This window comes from Mercenaria mercenaria, chromosome 15 (assembly GCF_021730395.1).
Source record: "Mercenaria mercenaria strain notata chromosome 15, MADL_Memer_1, whole genome shotgun sequence".
NCBI classification, from domain to species: Eukaryota; Metazoa; Mollusca; class Bivalvia; order Venerida; family Veneridae; genus Mercenaria; species Mercenaria mercenaria.
In genome coordinates, this window is record NC_069375.1 from 45,250,387 (window position 1) to 45,270,445 (window position 20,059).

Here is a 20,059-nt window from a genome sequence, read left to right on the forward strand (position 1 = left end):
AAAGCATTCCTATAACTGTTTTGAATTTTGATGTTTGTCAACAACATCAGCATTTTGTGGAAACAATGCCAATAACCTTGAATTGTTGGTTATTTGTGACAAAATTATGCCCCTTACTTACTTTGTCAAATTTTTTAGGCAAGCTTTGTTTTTGGGACAAATGTTCGATATTGCCAAAGATGATTACTTTAGTTAAATAATCTCTTTATCTTTAACCAGGATTATTAGAGTCTTTCTACATCTTAGTGTATCTCGTTCTTAAAATAAATGCCCTATTATTGAAACACAAAATTTAATCCATTTTACTGTCAAATTGCCAACTAGTGGAGTGTGCTGTCTTATAATACTCTTATTTCATTTACAATCACTGTAAATGTACATAGCGAAAACTTAAGTCATCTCACTCTACTTATTTTTTATTTCATTACTTTATAACATTGATATATCAGATTTGCAAAAAAAAAACAACTGACTGACTAACAAATCTCTCTTATATATCACACCAAAAGTCCTTTACACAGGCATAAATTTAAAGTTGTAAAATATTGTCTAATTGTGAACTTTGCAAAACAAATGCTATTTGTTTGATAGCCTCTAGTTGTTCTCTTTGGAGCCTTAACTTTTCCTCCTCTATTTCCAGTTTCCGTTCTTCAATTTTTAATAGTTTTGAATGGAAATCTGAAAATTAAATATCAGTATTACTGTTTATTCAATGACATATCATTTGTTACAAAAATCCCTGTCACTTAATCATTATGGATAAAGTGTACAATTAATTGAATAATTTCATGTTAGAATTTGCTTTGTTACAACTTCATAAAATGGCATTCTGTTACATAATTTATAAAGTTCTTCATTCTAGAATGAAATTTATAGAGAAAAAATATACAAGTGTATATGACTTTATCAAACAACAGATCTCTGGGATCTTGGTGGCCATCTTTGAATGTTTTCTGTCTAATGTACATGAATACATGACTGATATGAATAGGTGTTTCCTTTGTTGTTTTGTTATGGTCCAAAATGCCAAAGGATCAGTAAGGCTCATCAGCACATCTAGGCCAAGAAACCTATGAAGTTGAAATAATTTCCAGTTACTGAGCGGAAATTATTTTAGTTATCATTTTCCTGTGGCCTTGACGTTTGACACAGTGACTCCATTCTCACTTAGAAAAAAGTTGGATTTAAGGTCTAGTGTCTGACTAGTATCGCATCTCTTCTAAGTAAATATACATTAATGCTACTTGCAGATATAAAATCAAAAACGTTACTGTGCCTTTAAGATAAAATATAAGAAATGACCCCATCTGATTAGAATATACCTTCGTCAATGTCAGTACTGGGTGATTTTATAGCACTTTTGCGTTTCCTGCTGTTTTCGATAGTGCTGCTTTTACTGTTCTCTCCTGCATTACCTTTGAAACAAATGGATTCACTTTCTTGAAAATAACAATTGTAACATCAAATAGTTCTAGTAACTTATATCTAATTATATCTACTGTAAACTATAAAATATGAAAAACTAGGTGACTCCAAAAAAAACCCCCAAAAAACACAGTATCTAATTCTTCTGAATTTATGCAAGTACTTATTGTCAGTCGGCCATGTAAAAAGTTTTTTCCAAAACATTCAAAAGTTAACTTGCCACAATTGAAATTTTGGATGTCATAAGATTTTTTTAAAGTTTACAAACATTAATTTGTTACTATGATATATGCAATTATTTATGTTAACAGTATCCGTTACATACATATTAGCTGTGCCATGAGAAAACCAACTTAGAGTGTTTGCGACTAGCATGGATATAGACCAGCCTGTGCATATCCACACTGTTCGCTAACGGTTTCTCTAATTGCAACAGGGTTTGAAAGGGAGCAGCATGGATTCTGATCAGACTGTGCAGTTGCGCAAGCTGGTCTGGATCCATTCTTGTCGCAAAGCCACTATGTCGGTTTTCTCATGGCACGGCCCAATTTTTTTCATTGATCTACATTTATACTTACATGCTACTTTTTCTGGTACTATATGATCTTCAACTTGCGTACATGTGTTACCACAGCTGTCATCTAAATCCTCAACGGTACTACATGTTCCATAGCTGTCATCACATTCTGTAAATTATGTATTCAAACATGATACAGTGTTCAACTTCGACAAATAGATAGGTCTGGAACATAATACTAGTAGTATTCAGGCAGTATTGGACTAAACAAAGAAATACTGAGTTATGAAACATACATTTTAATAAAATTTAGCTGATTAGAAAGCATTGCTTGAATTTTACTTTCAATTTTTTTGAATAGTTGAATGTGCTGTTTGGACAGCTGTTGTTAAATTTTATGTATTATAGTGTATATTGTATTTTAGTCCTACCACTTTGAACTTTCACAAATGCATAATTATATATATATGAGTCATGTCATGAGAAAACCAACATATTGGCTTTGCGACAAGCATGAATCCAGACCAGCCTGCCCGTCTGTGCAGTCTGGTTAGGATTCATGTTATTCGCTAACAGCTTCACTAATTGCAACAGGCTTTTAAAGCATACAACATGGATCCTGACTAGACTGTGCAGATGCACAGGCTCATCTGGATCCATGCTGGTTGCAAAGCCACTTTTTGGTTTTCTCATGGCGCGGCTCATATAACTTCTTATTTATTATGTATACCACCATATAGTGGTGTGGGAGACATATCGGTTTCCTCCTTCCTGTTTGTCTGTCACAAAATTTAAAATGTGTGTGCCAATAAATCCTCGACCGAATTCGGTAACCAGCCAAGTCGCCCGAAGCACTTCAGAATTATGGTCACTGGATTAATGAAAATCGGTATTTTTTTTCTCTTTTCTGCGCTCTGAATTGAACAGTTCTCATCGGATCTTCACCAAACTTTAACCAAATGTGTTTGACCATAGCTTCTCGCCCAGGCTTGTTAACTAGCCAAATCTTTTGTTATGTATAAGAATATCAATCGAATATATGAATAACTATGTACTGATGTATCATTTTAATATGTAGTGATTATCGAAATTCTGTGATACATGAAAAGTCCATGTCTAACATTTAAAAGTGAACCAAACTTTTTCAAATTGCTGTGGTATTTTTTTTAAGTTGTCTTCCTATGACAAATTGTTTTGTGTTTAAAGGACCACAATGGAAATGAAAGATTCCATGTCTATTTTTTGTGTCATCCTTTGTATATATAATGTAGTTGACATGGATCAATTTCTGTTTTTATCAGTTTTTAATCGTTAATGTACATGTATTGTTAAGCCATGTGTTATACATTCTATGCAGAAATAAATATATCAATCTATCTTATAATTAAAGACCATGTAGTAATGCAGTTTGTGACTGTTAAAATAAATTCTGCTATACAGTGATGTATGTACATTTACTAGATACAATGTAAGTTGTAAATGGTTACAGACCAAATGTCTTGGTTGTTCTTACCAGTGTCTAACCCACCACTTATCCCAGACAGCATTGTCTTTGGAATTGTTACCAGTGCCTGAAAATGAATAAAAATAATTATCTTCAGTAACACTGAAATGAGTTTATAAGAAAGGTCTTTTTACAATTCAGTAACAGCTAGTGCTTTTAAAGTTAACACACTTGTTCACTATGTAGATCACGAACAATAACTCTTACATGCAATTTATCAGAATTGTAGCCTTTTTGTAATTAGAAAATTTGAGCTTCTTGTTTACTATGTTTAGGTCCAACATTTCTCTTGAAGCAAACTATAACACTTAGAGATTTGAAACTTTGCATGTTTTTTTATCTTCGTAAGAGGACGATATAGAACCATAACTCTCCTAAGCATTTCATAAATTTTAGATTTTTTTAGGCCCACCTTTTCACTATGTATTGTCTTATGGTCATATTAATTGGCAAAAGATGTCATTATTTTATACCATCAGGTGACACAATTTTGTTAAGAGTAATTAGTCACTTAAGATCTAAATATGACAGCATGGACCCCGTTAGAAATAAGTTTTTGCATGTAAATGCCGAAGCTTTACGGCAATCCAGTGCACTATCTACTATTTATAATTATATACTGGAACAAGTATTACAACTATCTGAAATATCGATATCATTTACATTTTGTTTCAGTCACTATATTATCAAAACAAGTATAACATCTTGTGATAAATTATAATCATTTTTACGTGATAGATGACATTTCTTTGTTAAATTACAACTGTGATATCTGACAAATACTGTGATTATGATTATGCTATGTAATTTTTATTATATACCTATATAAATTCTGTAAAAAGTGTGCTTGTATTTCACAATTAAATATGAACAGACAGACAAAAATTCCGTATTGTACCTTTTAAATTCCGCATTGTACCTTCCGTATTGTATGCTGCCGGACTATTTTCATTAATATGCATTATCCGACACAATTCTATAAAAAGCACACATAAAAACTTCACTATGTTCCATTTAATATCGATAAACATTGAAGATTTCGTTTAAGAACAAAACAGAATCAAAATGGTAAAGGTATATAATAAAAGTGTCATTATAACAGTAGCTAGATCTGGGACTTTGTATTTGACACTCGTGGATTTTGCAAGGTCGGATCACACTCGGCGCTTGCGCGCCTCGTGAGATCCGATGAGGCAAAATCCACTCGAGCCGAATACTGCATCCAGTATCAAGCTACTGTTATAAAACCCTCTTGTATTGACATGAAGTGCGCAAATAAAATTGTTATTAATATTATTTTATTATTATTATTAAACTCAGTTTTTAAATTAAAAATAAAGTCACAAATGAAAAGAAAAAAAGCTTCTGATTATATTCTATTTTACCGTCAATACAAATGAAATACGACTTCAAAAAAAGTAATTGAATGCAATGCATAGACAGTCATTGGCACCTGCAGCAGTGCTCTTGTTGAACTTACACATTTCTCTGTTTCTGTTAGGTCTTTTGGACTCGGTCCACCTCCAGTCCCATTTGCCTCCCTCAGCCTCTGACACTCCTTGGCATTCACATTTGACTGGTACGTCTGCCACTTCTTTTTAACTTCTTTAGCATCCCTCCTGCTGACACTTACCGAGTTTACTCTGAAAATGAGAATGAAATTATTATTAATCTTTTGTGTGTTTAAGACATGCAATGTTTAACTTAATTTTTACATTAAATGCTGAGATTTTTACTACTAATAATATTTACATGAAGAAATCATTATATTTCCATGATAAAAAAAAAACAAACAAATTGATTTGCAAGGTGAACTCGTCTGTTAGTTTCAAATCATATTCTGTGTCTTCAGGCAGGCCCGGATCCAGAATTTTTTGACGCGGGGGGGGGGGGGGGGGGGGGTTGAGCACCAGTCTAGAAAAAGGATGTCGCCGCATTTCTTGGTCTAAATTTTGAGGAAAAAAAGTATTCCTTTGCATTATTGTTGGTTGCGTTGTTGATGAGTATAGGTCACTTGAAATGTTACTAAAACATGTACTGCGTGATATCATTATTCTAAAAACTCGTCACTAATTTTCGATAAATCATGTCCAAAGAAATGACAAGCCTTGTCGGCGTCGGGACACGATACACGTATGTTTTAAAATAAAAAAAGGCCTTGACTCAACTGGATTTTTCCAAAACCGTATTTCTGTATTTGTCTCAGATCGATATAGATCTTATAAATACATTTTCGTACACTGTCAGATCGGCAAACTTTCCGTATATTTGGTAGAACGTGGACGTAAGTTGTAAAGAGTCAGTCCTTTAACGAATGAAAACACGACTTAAATATCAGGCCATCTTATACACCATAATGGATTTAAAAATGGCACGGGAAACACGTTTCTTCAATTATTTTGGCGGGAAATCTGCACATCCTTTCATGATGACCGCGTGTATACAGAAAATTTAGTATTTGCATAATATTGCTAGCAACAGGGCCAGATGAACCGATGGAGCAAAATATAAGACACGTGCAGTTTTCCCGCCAAAATAAAAAAACGAACAACTTACGCATATCATATACATATGCACAGAGAGACAAATTCTCGTGGAATTGCAGGACAAGGATCCTGTATGGTCATTTAACATACAGTTTGCATGAACAAGGAAAAATTGACCATTTTTGGTAAATTCACCCTTTTAATCATCATCTGCCCAATTCAGGCCCCAAACGTACATGTCGACGAAGCTAAGGCAAGTTCAGGTTTGGTATGCATAGTTATGTAAATTCTCTCTCTCCCTCTCACCCCCCCCTTTCTCTCTCTCTCTCTCTCTCTCTCTCTCTCTCTCTCTCTCTCTCAAAGTACATTACACTATAACAATATATGTATACATTTTATATGCACTCCATACGTATCTATAATTTTTGAACTAGTTGTATTTGACTAAAGGCATTGCATAAAATGATAAAATCCGTAACTAAATATTCTGTTGTTTCTAAGAAAAATCTCTCATTTTTAGCTCGACTATTCGAAGAATAGTCTAGCTATTCTACTCACCCTGACGTCGGCGTCGGCGTCACACCTTGGTTCAGTTTTTGCATGCAAGTACATACAGCTATCATTTAAAGGCATATAGCTTTGAAACTTATTTATTCTTTTTCTAGGTCAATTACCAACCTCACTGGTCAAGTTCCATAACTCTGGCATGTATTTTGAGAAAATTATGCCCCCTTTTGGAAAATTCTGGTTAAAGTTTTACATGCAAGTTACTATCTCCAAAACTAATGCAGATATTGAATTGAAACTACACATGTGTCTTTGGGGTAATAAAACTAGTTGATAGCAGCAAGTCCCATAACTCTGACCTTCATTTTGGCCAAATTATGCCCCATTTTGGACTTATAAAATTCTGGTTTAAGTTTTGCGTGCAAGTACATACAGCTATTACTAAAAGGCATATAGATTTGAAACTTATTTTTTCTTTTTCTAAGTCAATAACCAACCTCACTGGGTCAAGTCCCATAACTCTGACATGTATTTTGAGCAAATAATGCCCCCCTTTGGACTTAGACAATTCTGGTTAAGGTTTTACATGCAAGTTACTATCTCCAAAACTAATGCAGATATTGAACTTAAACTTCACATGTGTCTTCGGGGTTGAAAAACTAGTTGATAGCAGCAAGTCCCATAACTCTGATATACATTTTTGGTCAAATTATGCCCCCTTTTGAACTTAAAACTCTTTAGATATTTAACATTTTGGGTAAAATTTTCCTGCTTCTGGGACAATATTTCGAATAGTCGAGCTTGGCTGTCTTACGGACAGCTCTTGTTTAATCAAAAGTGTGGGGACGTAGGGGAGGGGTTGAGTTACACCTGTGTAACACTTCCGATGATTACGCACATATCCTGTGAAATTTAAAAAGCATAGTCCAGATGGCAAATTCAACAGGAATGCCAAATATAAAAAGATTATTTATACCTTAAAAAAAGGTATTTTACGGGAAAAAAGCTTTTTAACTCGCATTACCGTAAATATTCATGGATTATTTGAACATAGTATATGGTACTAGTACTTATATGTTTTAAACCGTTTCTGGACATCGCTGCTCTGATGAAAACAATGCAGTAGGCTACGCTTCATACATGTCCAAAGATTATAGGTATGTAGTCACGGTCTTAAAGGGAACAAAAACTTCAAAACTGATAAAATGATAAACAAGCATTGTTTAAATTTATAATTCAAAAAGTACTAAATACAAAGTGTAGCTAAATTATCCAATTTTTAGCGTAACATGTATACGTAAAGACTGTATTCTATCGACTGATTGTGTATTTCCACCTAAAGGTAATGTTTCCCTTGTGCGCCTCGTATTAATTTGCATATGGCCATAGCATTCTAACGTCATTCATGTCGTACGTCACAATTTTGTATCGGAGAATTTTACATAATATACTACATGTACCGGGATGCGATATGGTGAATATTGTCAATTGAAAACTAACCATTGTGAAATAAATTGGATATGTGGCGGACTGGAAATACTTCAGTAAGGATGCTAAAATACAGGTTATCTTTGAACCATGCGTTTGGAAATGATGTTTAATTGAACAAATCATCGTTTCGAGGGCATGGTGCGATTGGTGCCTGAATTACACCGATATATGTTTGAAAAAAGCTTGTTTGTTTATAACTTTTCTGTCGAGGATTGGACAGAGCTGCGGGAGACTTTGAAGAACTTTGGAGTGATTACAACTTTGATAGGTTAACAGTGAGTCAAATTACATTTTGTTGTTAAATAACGTGCTCATTGTTGTTATTTTTAAAATAAGAATCTACAAAATTACAGTTTACTCATGCATTGATTCGCATGTAAACGAAATGAATTTCGAGTTGCACCCGATGAAATTCACATGAAGTTTCTCGTAATAGATCTACTTCAAATTTAGAGAGCAAACTCCAATGGCGACAAGAAATTACAATGGGAGACTGTCGTTGAAAATATAAATTTGCCGTTTATTTGGGTATTGGTAAATATGTCACCTGAAAGTCAGCAATAATTTGGTTTTTAATGTTTGGGTTTGAGCTGGCTCTATAATTTTTAGACTTGGAGTACAGATAACTTGACTTGAGTGAGAAATTTATCTGAGTCAGTGAGTGAGTTACTCAGTCAGAAAATACCTCTCCACCACCTTTTCCCACGTTTTGGCTTTCCGCTCAGATGTCACGGTCATTGACAGTCTGGCCGTCAACACATCTTTATATTCACTAACTGCCTGGACCAAGGCTTCCACTTCTTCTGTGTTCCAGTTTTCTTTACGCTTGAAATAAGCCTTGGACTCCATAGTTTGACAGTTTTGACAGCAGACGTCAAAGCGCGAACGTGATAGAAAACACCGGATGTTGATTTCGCCGACCGTGATTTTACCTCCTTCGGAAGAGTAGCTCCTAAGTCCATATTTGTCTTAGGAACTTTTGTTGAAACGCACTTAAGAAAATCTTAAGAACATCCTAGGAGCGGTCCTATCATAAAAATCCTAGGAACTTTGATGAAACGCTCCCCTGAAGCCTAAACATACTTGCAGATGCACGTGTAGCACTTGCTATCATTTATGCTAACAGGCGAAAAATAGGCCTTTTTAATTTTTATAATAATGGAGCAAATAAACCCTTAACACCACCACAATGTTTGACCCTGAAATCTTTAAGAAAAACACGGCTGTTTTAAAGGAGAAAACCTGATTTAATCAAATTTATATTCAAGTTTATTTAACTGCAATCGAAATAATGTTTTGTTTTGTCGTATATGGCTACTTACAAATGTTAGGGAAAATAATTCAATATAAAGAATGCATTCCCTCCTCCAATCCCCCAAAACACACAAGAAAATTTAAAAAATCATTCTTTCGCAAGAAGTGCACAGCGTGTTACTTTAAAATTTGAAATCTCTGAAATAAATCACATCACAAGCATCATTGTCAGTGCTCGACCTTCTTATATCACAAATCTCTCTACCTTGATACATTAGTCATTTTTACAAATGACCAAAATGTAAGAAGCATATGAATTAGGAATTTACCTCGTATATACAAGTACTCTCATATGTCAAAGTACAACTGCTGTAGGCTCAGGTTAGACTGACCGCCAAATATATTCTGCAAAATACCTATATTTGATTCTAAAAGTGTCAGAAAATGTAAAATACATCGTATTGCTTTACCTTCAGTGAATGTTTCAAGTAATCTTGAACAGTCTCTTGTCGAAGTCCCTCCCAGTCCAGATGTTCTAAGGCCAGTCTAGGAATTGCAAGTATCACCTTCTTAGCGCAAGCTGTAACGTTCGTTCTTCCCTGAAGAAATGAGATTAATAATTTGGTGTATTAATTATTTTTGTAGTAATTGATAATTTAGTTACTGTAGTCGGATCTTAACCGCCATTTTCAGGCACTCACATTTTCACGTAAGCATGTTTTTATTCCTTGAAAGTCCTAAGTGATAACTTTTGTTCTTAGGAAAATATTTCTGCGATTAATAATTTTGCAAATGGTGTGCAATGTTTTAATGTAGGATATATTCTTTTTATGTAAAATATGTGATACATGAAAAAGTACTGTATACAGAACATTGTATAAGTTTTTCTTTTAATATAAAATCTGTTAAAGCTCTGACTTTTAGACATTCATGACGTCACTTCCGTGACTGCACAACGGTAATTTGCGCCGCTGCCTGAATTGGAATTTAGGGGGACTGTTACATTACAAAAAGAAAAATACAATTAATTGTTTAAGATGAATAAAGTCCTATACATTAGAAAGCATCGGAGGTCATGCACCATAAATGTACACACTAAATGAAAGTGACATAAATTTTGATATCAACAAAAATAGCATTTTCGTTGGGTTCAACGTCACACCGACAAATAAGTCATATTGCGACTTTCCACCTTTTGATGGTGGGGAAGGGAAGACCTCAGGTACCCCTCCGATTATTATTTCATCACGTGCGGGCACCTGGGTAGGACCTACGACCTTCCGTAAGCCAGCCTGATGGCTTTCTTACATAAAGAATTCTACACCCCAAGTGATGTTTCAAAATCACATCAGAGGTGAGGGGCTAGTAACCACTAGACCACATAGGTGCTCAATCACAAAAAGTAAAATCACAATCAGCCCATGCCTGGTACACTGCAGTACCATTTTCCTAAATTAGAAACAAGTCTTCCTCTAGATAAACGTTTTATTGTGTAAAACGTAAATATAATGCTGCTAGTCTAATTCTGAGTTTCAAATTCGACTGTATTGCTAAAGGCTATACAATAATAATTTTATTCCTGACAGATTCGAAACAATACTGCGAGCCAATGTGCAAATTTCGCACTCTTTATGGATAATACAGTTAACTGCAAAGGTTTTGTCTTAGCGAATGTATCTGCTGTTGGAGATTGTATACTAGATCAAAGGGAACTAAGTCAATTTCCATAGGTACACATTGTAATGTTTCCAATCATGGGCCTTCCTTACATTTAAACTTTTGATTGAACCTACTCAAGATGAAAGAACTATCTAAAAGCTATCGAAGAACTGCAGGAAATGCACATGGTGACCGTCACTTTTGGGCATTTTTTCATTTTGAACTCGGTTAGTCATAGTTAGGCAGTATTAGTTTTTTTTTTTCATGAAAATGCTCTGTTGGTAAAGCATGCATATTTTTATGCAAAATGCATCATTCCATATAATTTTAGCCAGTTACCATGAAGTAGAGTTAAGATAGTTTTCAAACACATCCAAAGTATTTACACCGATGGGAGATCACTTTACATGGTAAATATACACAGCGGAATACCATATACCTTTTCAACCAATCAGAAACCTTGTGAGTTGCTTCCATTTGACTTAAGCTAAAACAATGCAGTTCATCTCCTGTTTCTTCGATTAACTGATAGCAAACATATCGCATCTGCATAACTTCAACAATAATTATTCCTTCGGGTTTATCGTTTAACAATTTATTATGTTTAACTTTCTTGTTATGCATTCACAAATGAGCATACAACACTTGAGGAAATGCACACTATTTGCTTGATTTTGTTTTTGTTTTTAGGGTTTTCAAATTAAAAATCTACTCTTATCAGTCGCTGTGAAAGGTTTACATTTCGTCATGTATTATTGTTGGCCAAACGAATATTTGACTGCTTAAATGAATTCAGTCACACTTGCATGACAAGATGTTATATAGTGAACACAGTCTTTCAACAAATAAGAAAAGTTATCTACAATTTGTATATAGTCTTGTTTTGAAATTGCAGGATCATCAAAACTTCTTAAAAGTTGACAATTGCTTATGATAAGTTATGGATATGTTAGCGTTGCAACAGAGAGTATTATATGTTGCTATGACAATTATAATGTATTCTTCTACCTTTATGTCAGTAGTTATACCGGCTACTGTCGTCGTCGGCTGGAACGTCAGTAAATAATTCCCGTTAGCATGCCTCTTTAAGCCTTTAAGATGGCGATTGTAGTACAAACTGTGCCTGAAAGATATACTGTGCATACTGAAAACAAAAAAAAAAAACATTCTTGAAGATATTTGGGTTTCCATTAGCTTAGCAAAAACGCAAATGTTCCAGTATCATGTGTTCTAATTCAGCTGTTCTCAAACCTTTTAAAAAGAGCGTGAAACACTTTATATCTGGAATAAATGTTTCGAGATAATATTCTATAAGCTGTGATAACAGTCTGGTACTTGGAATAATAACACTTTTCAATACTGCGTTGCATACAAAAATGCCTTTAGTATCAAGGATGACAAACGATATAACCCTTATCTGAAAAGTTTATAGAGCACCCAAAAGATAGATAAAAACATACAAAAGAACTTTACTTATCACTAGCTTGGAGAAATTGTCCGACTAGTCCTATTGGAATAGCCTGAAACCCTTCTTGGACTGTTTTCACAACTCTTGGGCTTGGGGAAGGCAAGCTTGGATCACTAGTTGGAAGACTATCGGCCGCAGCAACATCTGGACCATGTCCTTGAATGAAGCTATCACTGTCCCGGATATAATGTGCAGTTTCTGCGTCCAGATATTTTGCCATATACATATCACGGCTAAAAGAATGGATGTGCAATTCAAGTAAATATTAACAATTCCATGTTCTTCAAGCATGCTTTCGATCAACTGTAGCTTACTGACGAGCATACGTGTCTTTGATCAAGTTAAAATTGATCAATCATTATTCCTATTTCCGCTTGTATGTTATATCAGCTATATATCGTTTAGATTCCTGTTTTTTTTGTTTATGTACTTACAAAATGATATAAAATGATTTACAGCCTATATATAAACATTTTTGATCAGATCTTCAATGCACATGCCATTATACATGCTGTAAAACTTACCTTTGGTTATACAAGTCCACGCCATCCAGCGATTGAAGGACGTCTCCATTTTGAGATGAAACTGTAAAATTCTTAAACACGTTCCTGTAAAGATTTAGATAATGTTGAACAATAGAGCCATCAATCTTTGTCATAAAAAGAGAAACTGTTGTGATAGGTTCAGACTTATACTTATCTGACGATCGTATAAAATATTATGAGCTTGTTACACTGACAATAAAGAAGTGGAATTTCAAGACGTGCACGTGTACGCTTACCTGTAGAAAATCCACTTGCTCACTTCACTTATATTTCGAACTTATGCAGCTATTATGTGTGAAAATGCAATGTTCTATTTTTATCTTTTTTGTGTGTAAACTTAACTTTACTCAACATCGGTAACCCATATGGGTAACTCTTCTGGAAGACTCTTAGTAATGTTACTGGGAGGATAGTTCAAGATCCAAGTCCTTAGCGTGCAAGGCGTAACGCACCCATACACGGGACCCTTCTAGTTGGAGGGGTAGGGCCTCGAACTCAAGACCCCTGGTTTCGTAGTCAGACATTTTAGTGGCATATCGAAAGCTAAGAAAATATTATACGTACTCGGAACCAATACAGCGCACTTACCAGTTAAGTGTTTTTAGATCTACGCGGTTTTCTGGGGGAAGATTGTAAGGTGCATGTGTCGGGAGCTCGTTGTATGTCATGTGCCTTCCTCTAAGATAGTACAACGAATCTCCACTCGGTCCGAACCCTAGTTCAAAGTCTACAATGTTTAATCCTAAGTCGCTCACGGTCTTGTTCACTAAAGAGTGATCTGAAATATGAAAAATAACATATTTATGAATGGTTATGTGTCAAACTTCCGCCTCTACTTTGCCTATATGCGCCGCTGGAACTCTTATGTATCAGTTCTTTCTTTCAAACAAGGTACTTAAGGTAATGGACCAGTAATGACAAATGCTCCTGTTATTAAGAAAATTACTTCTGTTATGATCGATTGTAATTACGGATCCATTAACTTAAACTAAACCTGTTACATATTCCTTATCACCGCTGCTGTAAGTTGATGAGTTCTTGCCCCCAATTTCAAGAAAAAAACAATAAGTCTGTTTTCCCAAAAGCTTGTTTTGCCCTTTTTGCGTCTATGATAATAAATTTGTGTTTCTCTGCATGAAAGTTATACAAAACATAATCGAAATGTTAAGAACAACGTTTTAAACAAATCAACGTCACTCAAAAAAGTAATATGGATAATGTTTTTAAATGAAATCTGAAATATAAAATGGTTGAAAAAATTATGTATTATTTATTGTCGAAAAACAAGTTAACGAGCAATGAATTATATTGTTTATAACAAGATTCACCAGAGCTTGTGTCTATTTATCATTAAGGTATCCTGTCCACAAATTAGCAAGTTAATCATACTATAAACAAATAAAAGAACTTAGATCTAAAACATTGTACTAAAAATATATCAAAATATATAATTGATTACAGCTCAAATGTATAAGTAATTTATCATTTCGCAGTCAAACAACATGGCTGTGGGGATTTTGGCATATTATTATGGTCATCGTATTTACTAATTCTTGTGCAACAGACATAATTCTTTCAAGTGAAACAAAAAAAAAACAACAACAAACATAGGGTCACCAGGCATCGAAATGTTATCTTTATGTGGATCGGATACCTTAAGTCTTTGTCGAAAGGATGATAGTTCGATCGGGCTTTGAACTGACTTCTTGTACACATTTCGAACCAGCATATGTACTGTGCAGCACGGTTTTGATGCGCCACTAGCACAATATGATGCTTTATAACAGGTGTTTAACTTCTTCATAACAAGTGCAATCGAGAGAAATTTCCAATGAATACTTAAAGAAAACACTAAAAAAATAATCGTTCTGTGACCTCTACAATAATTCAACTCACCGTCTGGTATAAACCTCATTGCTCCCATTTCAACATTCACATCCGGTATGCCCGGAAGATGTACTGTGAAACAGCGTCCGCCGATGCGATTCGAGTACTCGTACATTGATATTTTAAGACCTCTTTTACGTAGTCGCCATGCAGCATAACTTCCTGTAACCCCCGCTCCAATTATTGCGATATCATCACACTGTGACATCTCTGAATCGTTATATAGCGTTATATATGTAATTATTAAAAACATAAAATAATGAATGATGAATTAAATGTGGAACAACAAGAGGGCTACCATGGTACATATCGCTCACTAGAGTTTCACAGCTCCAACAGATATAACTGGAATTACTTAAGACTAGCCTGCAGATTCAGATACGATTGTCTCAGAGAGGGAGGAAAATTATCAAAACTTTACAAATCAAGATGGATTTTGCAAGTCTAGTAGACGGCCACACGAGAAACCTTTGTAAAAGTTACTTTAAATCAGGCAGGCGATTTCTGACAAGATCTTTTAAAGTCCACGCCCTCTCCATAAGGCGGAAATAATTTTTGGCGAATAAATAATTTGAATACTCTTGCTAGAGATTTACCCAAAAACATCTTTATCAAACTATTTCAAAATCACATTTCAATGTTTTTGTACATTGTTATTTAAGCATTAAGTCATCCGTCATCCAAATCTCTTCCTAAACCACCTAACAAGTTTCAACTTAATAGGACGATTCCTTTGGTGGTGTCCTTTCAGATTTCTTTAAATATAGATCACCATGCGGAATTCTTCTTATGCTGGCAACCGAAATACTTTTAATAATGTTCTCCTTAGACACCTCCGACTCTGTTAAAATACTTTCACAGAAATGTTTATTGTATGACTCCCTACCCAAGTTCGTCAAATCATTTTATTTCGTTGAACACGTGGTCGCCTAGGGGCGAGGTAAATGTTTCATATATCTCGAAAACGTCGAAATTCTTTTCCCCTGACACCGCTGGCTCAATTTACAGGTAATTTCACAGCAATGTGTTCTCTGTTCATCTTTTAACTTCTGATTTGTCTACAAATATGGCCACCAGGACAGTGGGGCTAGTTATTTTCTAAACGGCTGTATGGAAACCATATGTAATGTCCAGGATTCAAATCCATTTCAGACAGTTGAAATTTCTTTTGTGGTCGTGAGTGTCAGTGTCTATTACACATTTAAGAGGCCAGAATAAATCCTTCCTAGGAATGATGCCAGTTCTTACATCGGTTAGCTGCACCGAGATATCTAGCTGTATCAAAAATTGTTCTCTCTCTCTCTCTCTCTCTCTCTCTGTTCTGGCAGGATTTGTCTCACTCTGTACCTCTTAGATTTATATAAATACTGAAGCAACTTAGATTTGTATGAGAATATGTATTATAGACGTACCATTTTCATCAAAAACATAGAATCCCACCACGCTAGAAATTAAAAAACAATACTATTAAAGCGTACCATATTACCGTTAACAGTCTGTATTTTTTAATGAAACTGTTCTTCACGAGTAAAAATTTTGTTTAATCTAAACGTTTTATAATGTCAATCAAGTTCTTTTTTATTATTTTTTTGCCTCATGACGTAGTTTGTCCTAACAAGAATAAATTATGGTAGACAATTTTGTTAAATGAAGGCAAAAGTAATCCGAGTAGCCACATTTAAATTAGTTCCATACAGAATGTTGAAATTGTTCAGTTGCACCATATTAATATTGCACCCTTTTTATGATGAACACGTTCAAAATTTTTTATTACAAGTACTGTCAGAAGATACATAATGTACTTTTCCCCATTTTCGCTATGTGATGCTATATTATATTTATTATAATTATGGTATTGACACACCTTACGCTAAGTAATCATTTCATTAATAAACGTATGTAGTTTAAGACCTCATACTTCTTAAGAAACTTCCATTTGACCTGTTAATATATTGGTCTTCTCTAAAAATATTTGAAAAAGGAATATTTAAAGGACTTGATAAAGGATCTTAAAGGAACATAATTAGTAACTAACGGTATGTCCAAGTAATGGGTATTTTCACGGCCACTACACAGCGCTTAAATTAGATGTTATATTTAAATAGATCTATAAGACGATCATTTGCAAATAGAAAACAAAATACACATGCGTTTGGGAGTATTTATTTATGATAATGATAGACTATAGGATTGTTTGATTTTACCAGGAAAACAGATCCTTACGTAAAATTTTAAAGCGCTTTCGACCGGAGGGTCGTCTGTAGTTGCTTTAAAAATCTAAATCCTACCGGGTTAGATCAACCAAAACAAAAACTTCCGCCGAATAAGTTGTTTTGTGAATGAGGGGACTATATTTCGATAGATATTTAATTTCCAGATTTACACAAGTTATGTACAAAAGGAACGTGCATTGGTTTGTTGGTTCTTATTTTCTTTTTTATAGATTAATCGGCTTTGGGTAAGCCAGCTAGAAGGCTTCACAATATTAATTTAAAAAACAAAGCGATCATCAATGTTGAAGGGCAAGTGACCTCACCCACTCGGCCCCTTCTGACATTGTTACATTGTTGCGTATTTTGTATTGTACTTACTTACCTGATATTCAACAAAGTCATAGACTTCTCATATGGCTTTTCATACATCCTTTACATTTTCACGTCCTTATCTCATATTCTAAAACCGTCATGCACTTCAACGTTTACTAGTTCATTTAGGCACGATTTTGAAAATTTACTTCCTGATTCAATATATTGACACCATCCTGTTTTTGTAATTTCTTATTTTACTTCAGACTATTTACATTCAAGATACCTAACACAGATTATGCAACTTATTCCTACTTCCAATCATGTATTTAAATTCCAAATTTCTAACTCAGCAGGAAAAAGCATGCATATGTACTAACGGCGTTACATAATAATTGTCTATTCAGTAAATCGATTAAGATTCAATAAAACAAAAACAGCAGCACAACTAATTATGAAGACTTTGATAAGGACAGTGGCAGGTGTAGAAAAACAGATCATACCAACCTTTTATGCAGACAGGGGTCTGCGACCATTTTGGACCTGCATCTGTCTTTTCACATGTAACCACTTTCGGTCCAGTAAGGTAGTAACCGTCAAGACAAACGTAAGACACTGTAGAACCAACACTCGTTGTATAATTCTTGCTATGGTTAGCATGTTCTACCGCTGGTGCTGTGGAGCAATCTGAATTATAAATGACGCATGTTAAGCACTAAGCCAGCTAGGTAATCGAACTCGGCTGGGAATTCAATTCATTTATTTACGATGAATACCCAGCCCAGAGCTGTGTAGGTATTCACCTCTGGCGGGCAATTCTCTATAGAAGTTTTTGAACTAAATATACATGGATATTTTCATGAAAAAAAAAAGACTGATATTTACGCACAAGAAATTGTAATGCTTCTATTTATTTGAAATACATATGATAGTTATAAAGTACGGGATATTAAGAGCTGATCAGTAAACTTTTAAATTTATGACAAATATTTAGAGAAAAAGGTGATTCGAATTTAGTATTTAATATTTTCTCGCAAGAGAGAACCAGTTAGAATGAAATAGAAACCACCTGCTTTTTAACACACGTATAGAACAAGAAAATACAAAGGCATTTGAAGGTTTATCTGAAATGAATTTAGATAAGCTAAAGTATTGTTATAAAACACTTTCTCCCATCTTATGTTTGATTCGTTTAGGACATATGTTACGGTCGACTAATGTCATACGTTATTGTAATCTTAAGGTTTAGAATTACGGCTTGAGAAACAAAAATCAATAAACACCAAATCATAGAAAGAAAGAGTTGTTCGACAAGAAAATTAAACAGCATGTAAAACATGTATATTACTTTACGAAAGAAGTGTCAGTGTACTGATATAAACATTGAATTTTGTAAAAGGACTGCCTAAAGGGGCCCCACTTCCGGACAGTCAAACGCCTTTAAAAATTCTCCATTTTCAAAGAACTGTGACACATGTTCGTTTTGATGCATTTGCAAAAGCGTGCGAGTGGTGAAATTTCGCATAACAAGTTTTCAGCAATTGTTTATCTTTATTTCTTTACAAATGGTATTCACTTTCTAAGGGAGACAACTTTATCCGAATATTTTAAGTACAAATGGCATTCATTTTCAAAGGGAAACAACTTTTTTCCGAATATTTTAAGTATTCGTCGAGAAAAAGTTGTCTCCCTTAGAAAGTGACATGCTGTTCATATTTCTAAGCCTTAATTTTTTTTTCTGATATCTTTCGAATAACTTGAGAATCTCTAATTTGAAAAATATAAACTTATTTGGAAAATACTTTTTTTCCGATACGCAAAGACAAAACAACAACAACAAAAACAAAAAAAACAACAAAAAAAAAAAAAAAACAACACACCAATCATTCAGTAATACAATTTTACTTACTATGAAACCATAGCCAAATTAAGAAAAAAATGCATTAATTTAAGTAAATGACATAATTCTATTGTATATTTGAGTTATCTAAAACAATTGGTTTTAAATGCGTTTTTGAAAGTTGGTTATTCTGACACGAAATGCTGCAAGTTTAATCCTGTTAAAATCAAAGTATATTGAAAGATGAATAACTCATCCGGACAATCCTTTGAATGTATGAATAATATGTACATTTGTGTATATTTGATACGCAAGCATTATGAAACTTCATTTCTTTGTTACTTTGAAATTTCAGATATACTGTCCTTATAAAACTATGCATAAACAAAGATTTTCAAAATATTAATCGAAAACGTATGCCAGTACTGAGTAGCTTTAAATGAGTGCACCTTTTATAGATACTTACTTTCCTAAAAATATTCTCAAAAACTACTGACCAAACGAAGATGTTATTGTACGTTTTACGATTTATTCATTTAGTTAATATCAAATTTAATCCCTTTTAAAAAATGTCAGTCTAGTGACCTTAGAGATATGGTAAGAAATTATGACATGGCTTTAATCTATTTATCGAAATTTCTTCATGTAATTTAAGATAAACTAGTAATTGTCTAAAGCAGTGCCAAATTTCAAGAAAAATGTACTTTAAAAAATATTTAAGACACTGGCCAAAATATGTTGTGTTAGAAGTGTATATTCATATTAAACGTATTTAAACATTACTGTTATTGAGAAAAGCACATAATGGATCCGTGATGTGATCTGGGGAGTGGTCCCAGCAATTTGCGGACCTTTCAGGATCAGTGTTGTGGCCCCGCTTCTCTACTGACGGCAAACCTTAAAGAAGAAAATATGCCTTATAAAATATTTACTACAGACAACAAATTAAAT

The 20,059-nt window shown here is 34.1% G+C and overlaps 2 protein-coding genes across 4 annotated transcripts in view; both read right to left on the reverse strand.

Moving 5' to 3' along the window:
• The window catches only part of LOC123553611 (L-amino-acid oxidase-like), a 33,741-nt gene that overhangs the window by 8,153 nt on the left and 5,529 nt on the right, over positions 1–20,059 (reverse strand). The window contains exons 2-11 of one of the 2 annotated variants that reach the window (XR_008367452.1): positions 19,892–20,005; positions 17,776–17,955; positions 14,753–14,953; positions 13,445–13,634; positions 12,836–12,919; positions 12,317–12,544; positions 11,852–11,966; positions 9,655–9,783; positions 4,927–5,089; positions 3,227–3,513 (exon numbers count right to left, since the gene is read on the reverse strand). Coding sequence is in view for 1 of the 2 variants with exons in the window: in XM_045343295.2 (XP_045199230.2) it covers positions 9,655–9,783; positions 11,852–11,966; positions 12,317–12,544; positions 12,836–12,919; positions 13,445–13,634; positions 14,753–14,953; positions 17,776–17,955; positions 19,892–20,005 (1,241 nt within the window). In the remaining variant the exon portion in view is untranslated. Of the gene's footprint in view, positions 1–3,226; positions 3,514–4,926; positions 5,090–9,654; positions 9,784–11,851; positions 11,967–12,316; positions 12,545–12,835; positions 12,920–13,444; positions 13,635–14,752; positions 14,954–17,775; positions 17,956–19,891; positions 20,006–20,059 lie in introns of those variants that run through there. The other variant, XM_045343295.2, reaches the window with a different exon arrangement.
• LOC123553648 (uncharacterized) lies at positions 401–3,613 on the reverse strand. Of its 2 annotated transcripts, none has more exons than XM_045343303.2 (4): positions 3,456–3,613; positions 2,004–2,111; positions 1,323–1,415; positions 401–678 (listed from the first exon to the last, which is right to left on the reverse strand). In XM_045343303.2, exons 1-4 carry the CDS (start codon positions 3,487–3,489, stop codon positions 530–532), a joined length of 384 nt encoding a protein of 127 aa, XP_045199238.1. In that variant the 5' UTR covers positions 3,490–3,613; the 3' UTR covers positions 401–529. The 2 variants fall into 2 exon arrangements, with proteins under 2 accessions (XP_045199238.1, XP_053381132.1); XM_053525157.1 differs by lacking the exon at positions 3,456–3,613 and adding an exon at positions 2,673–2,712.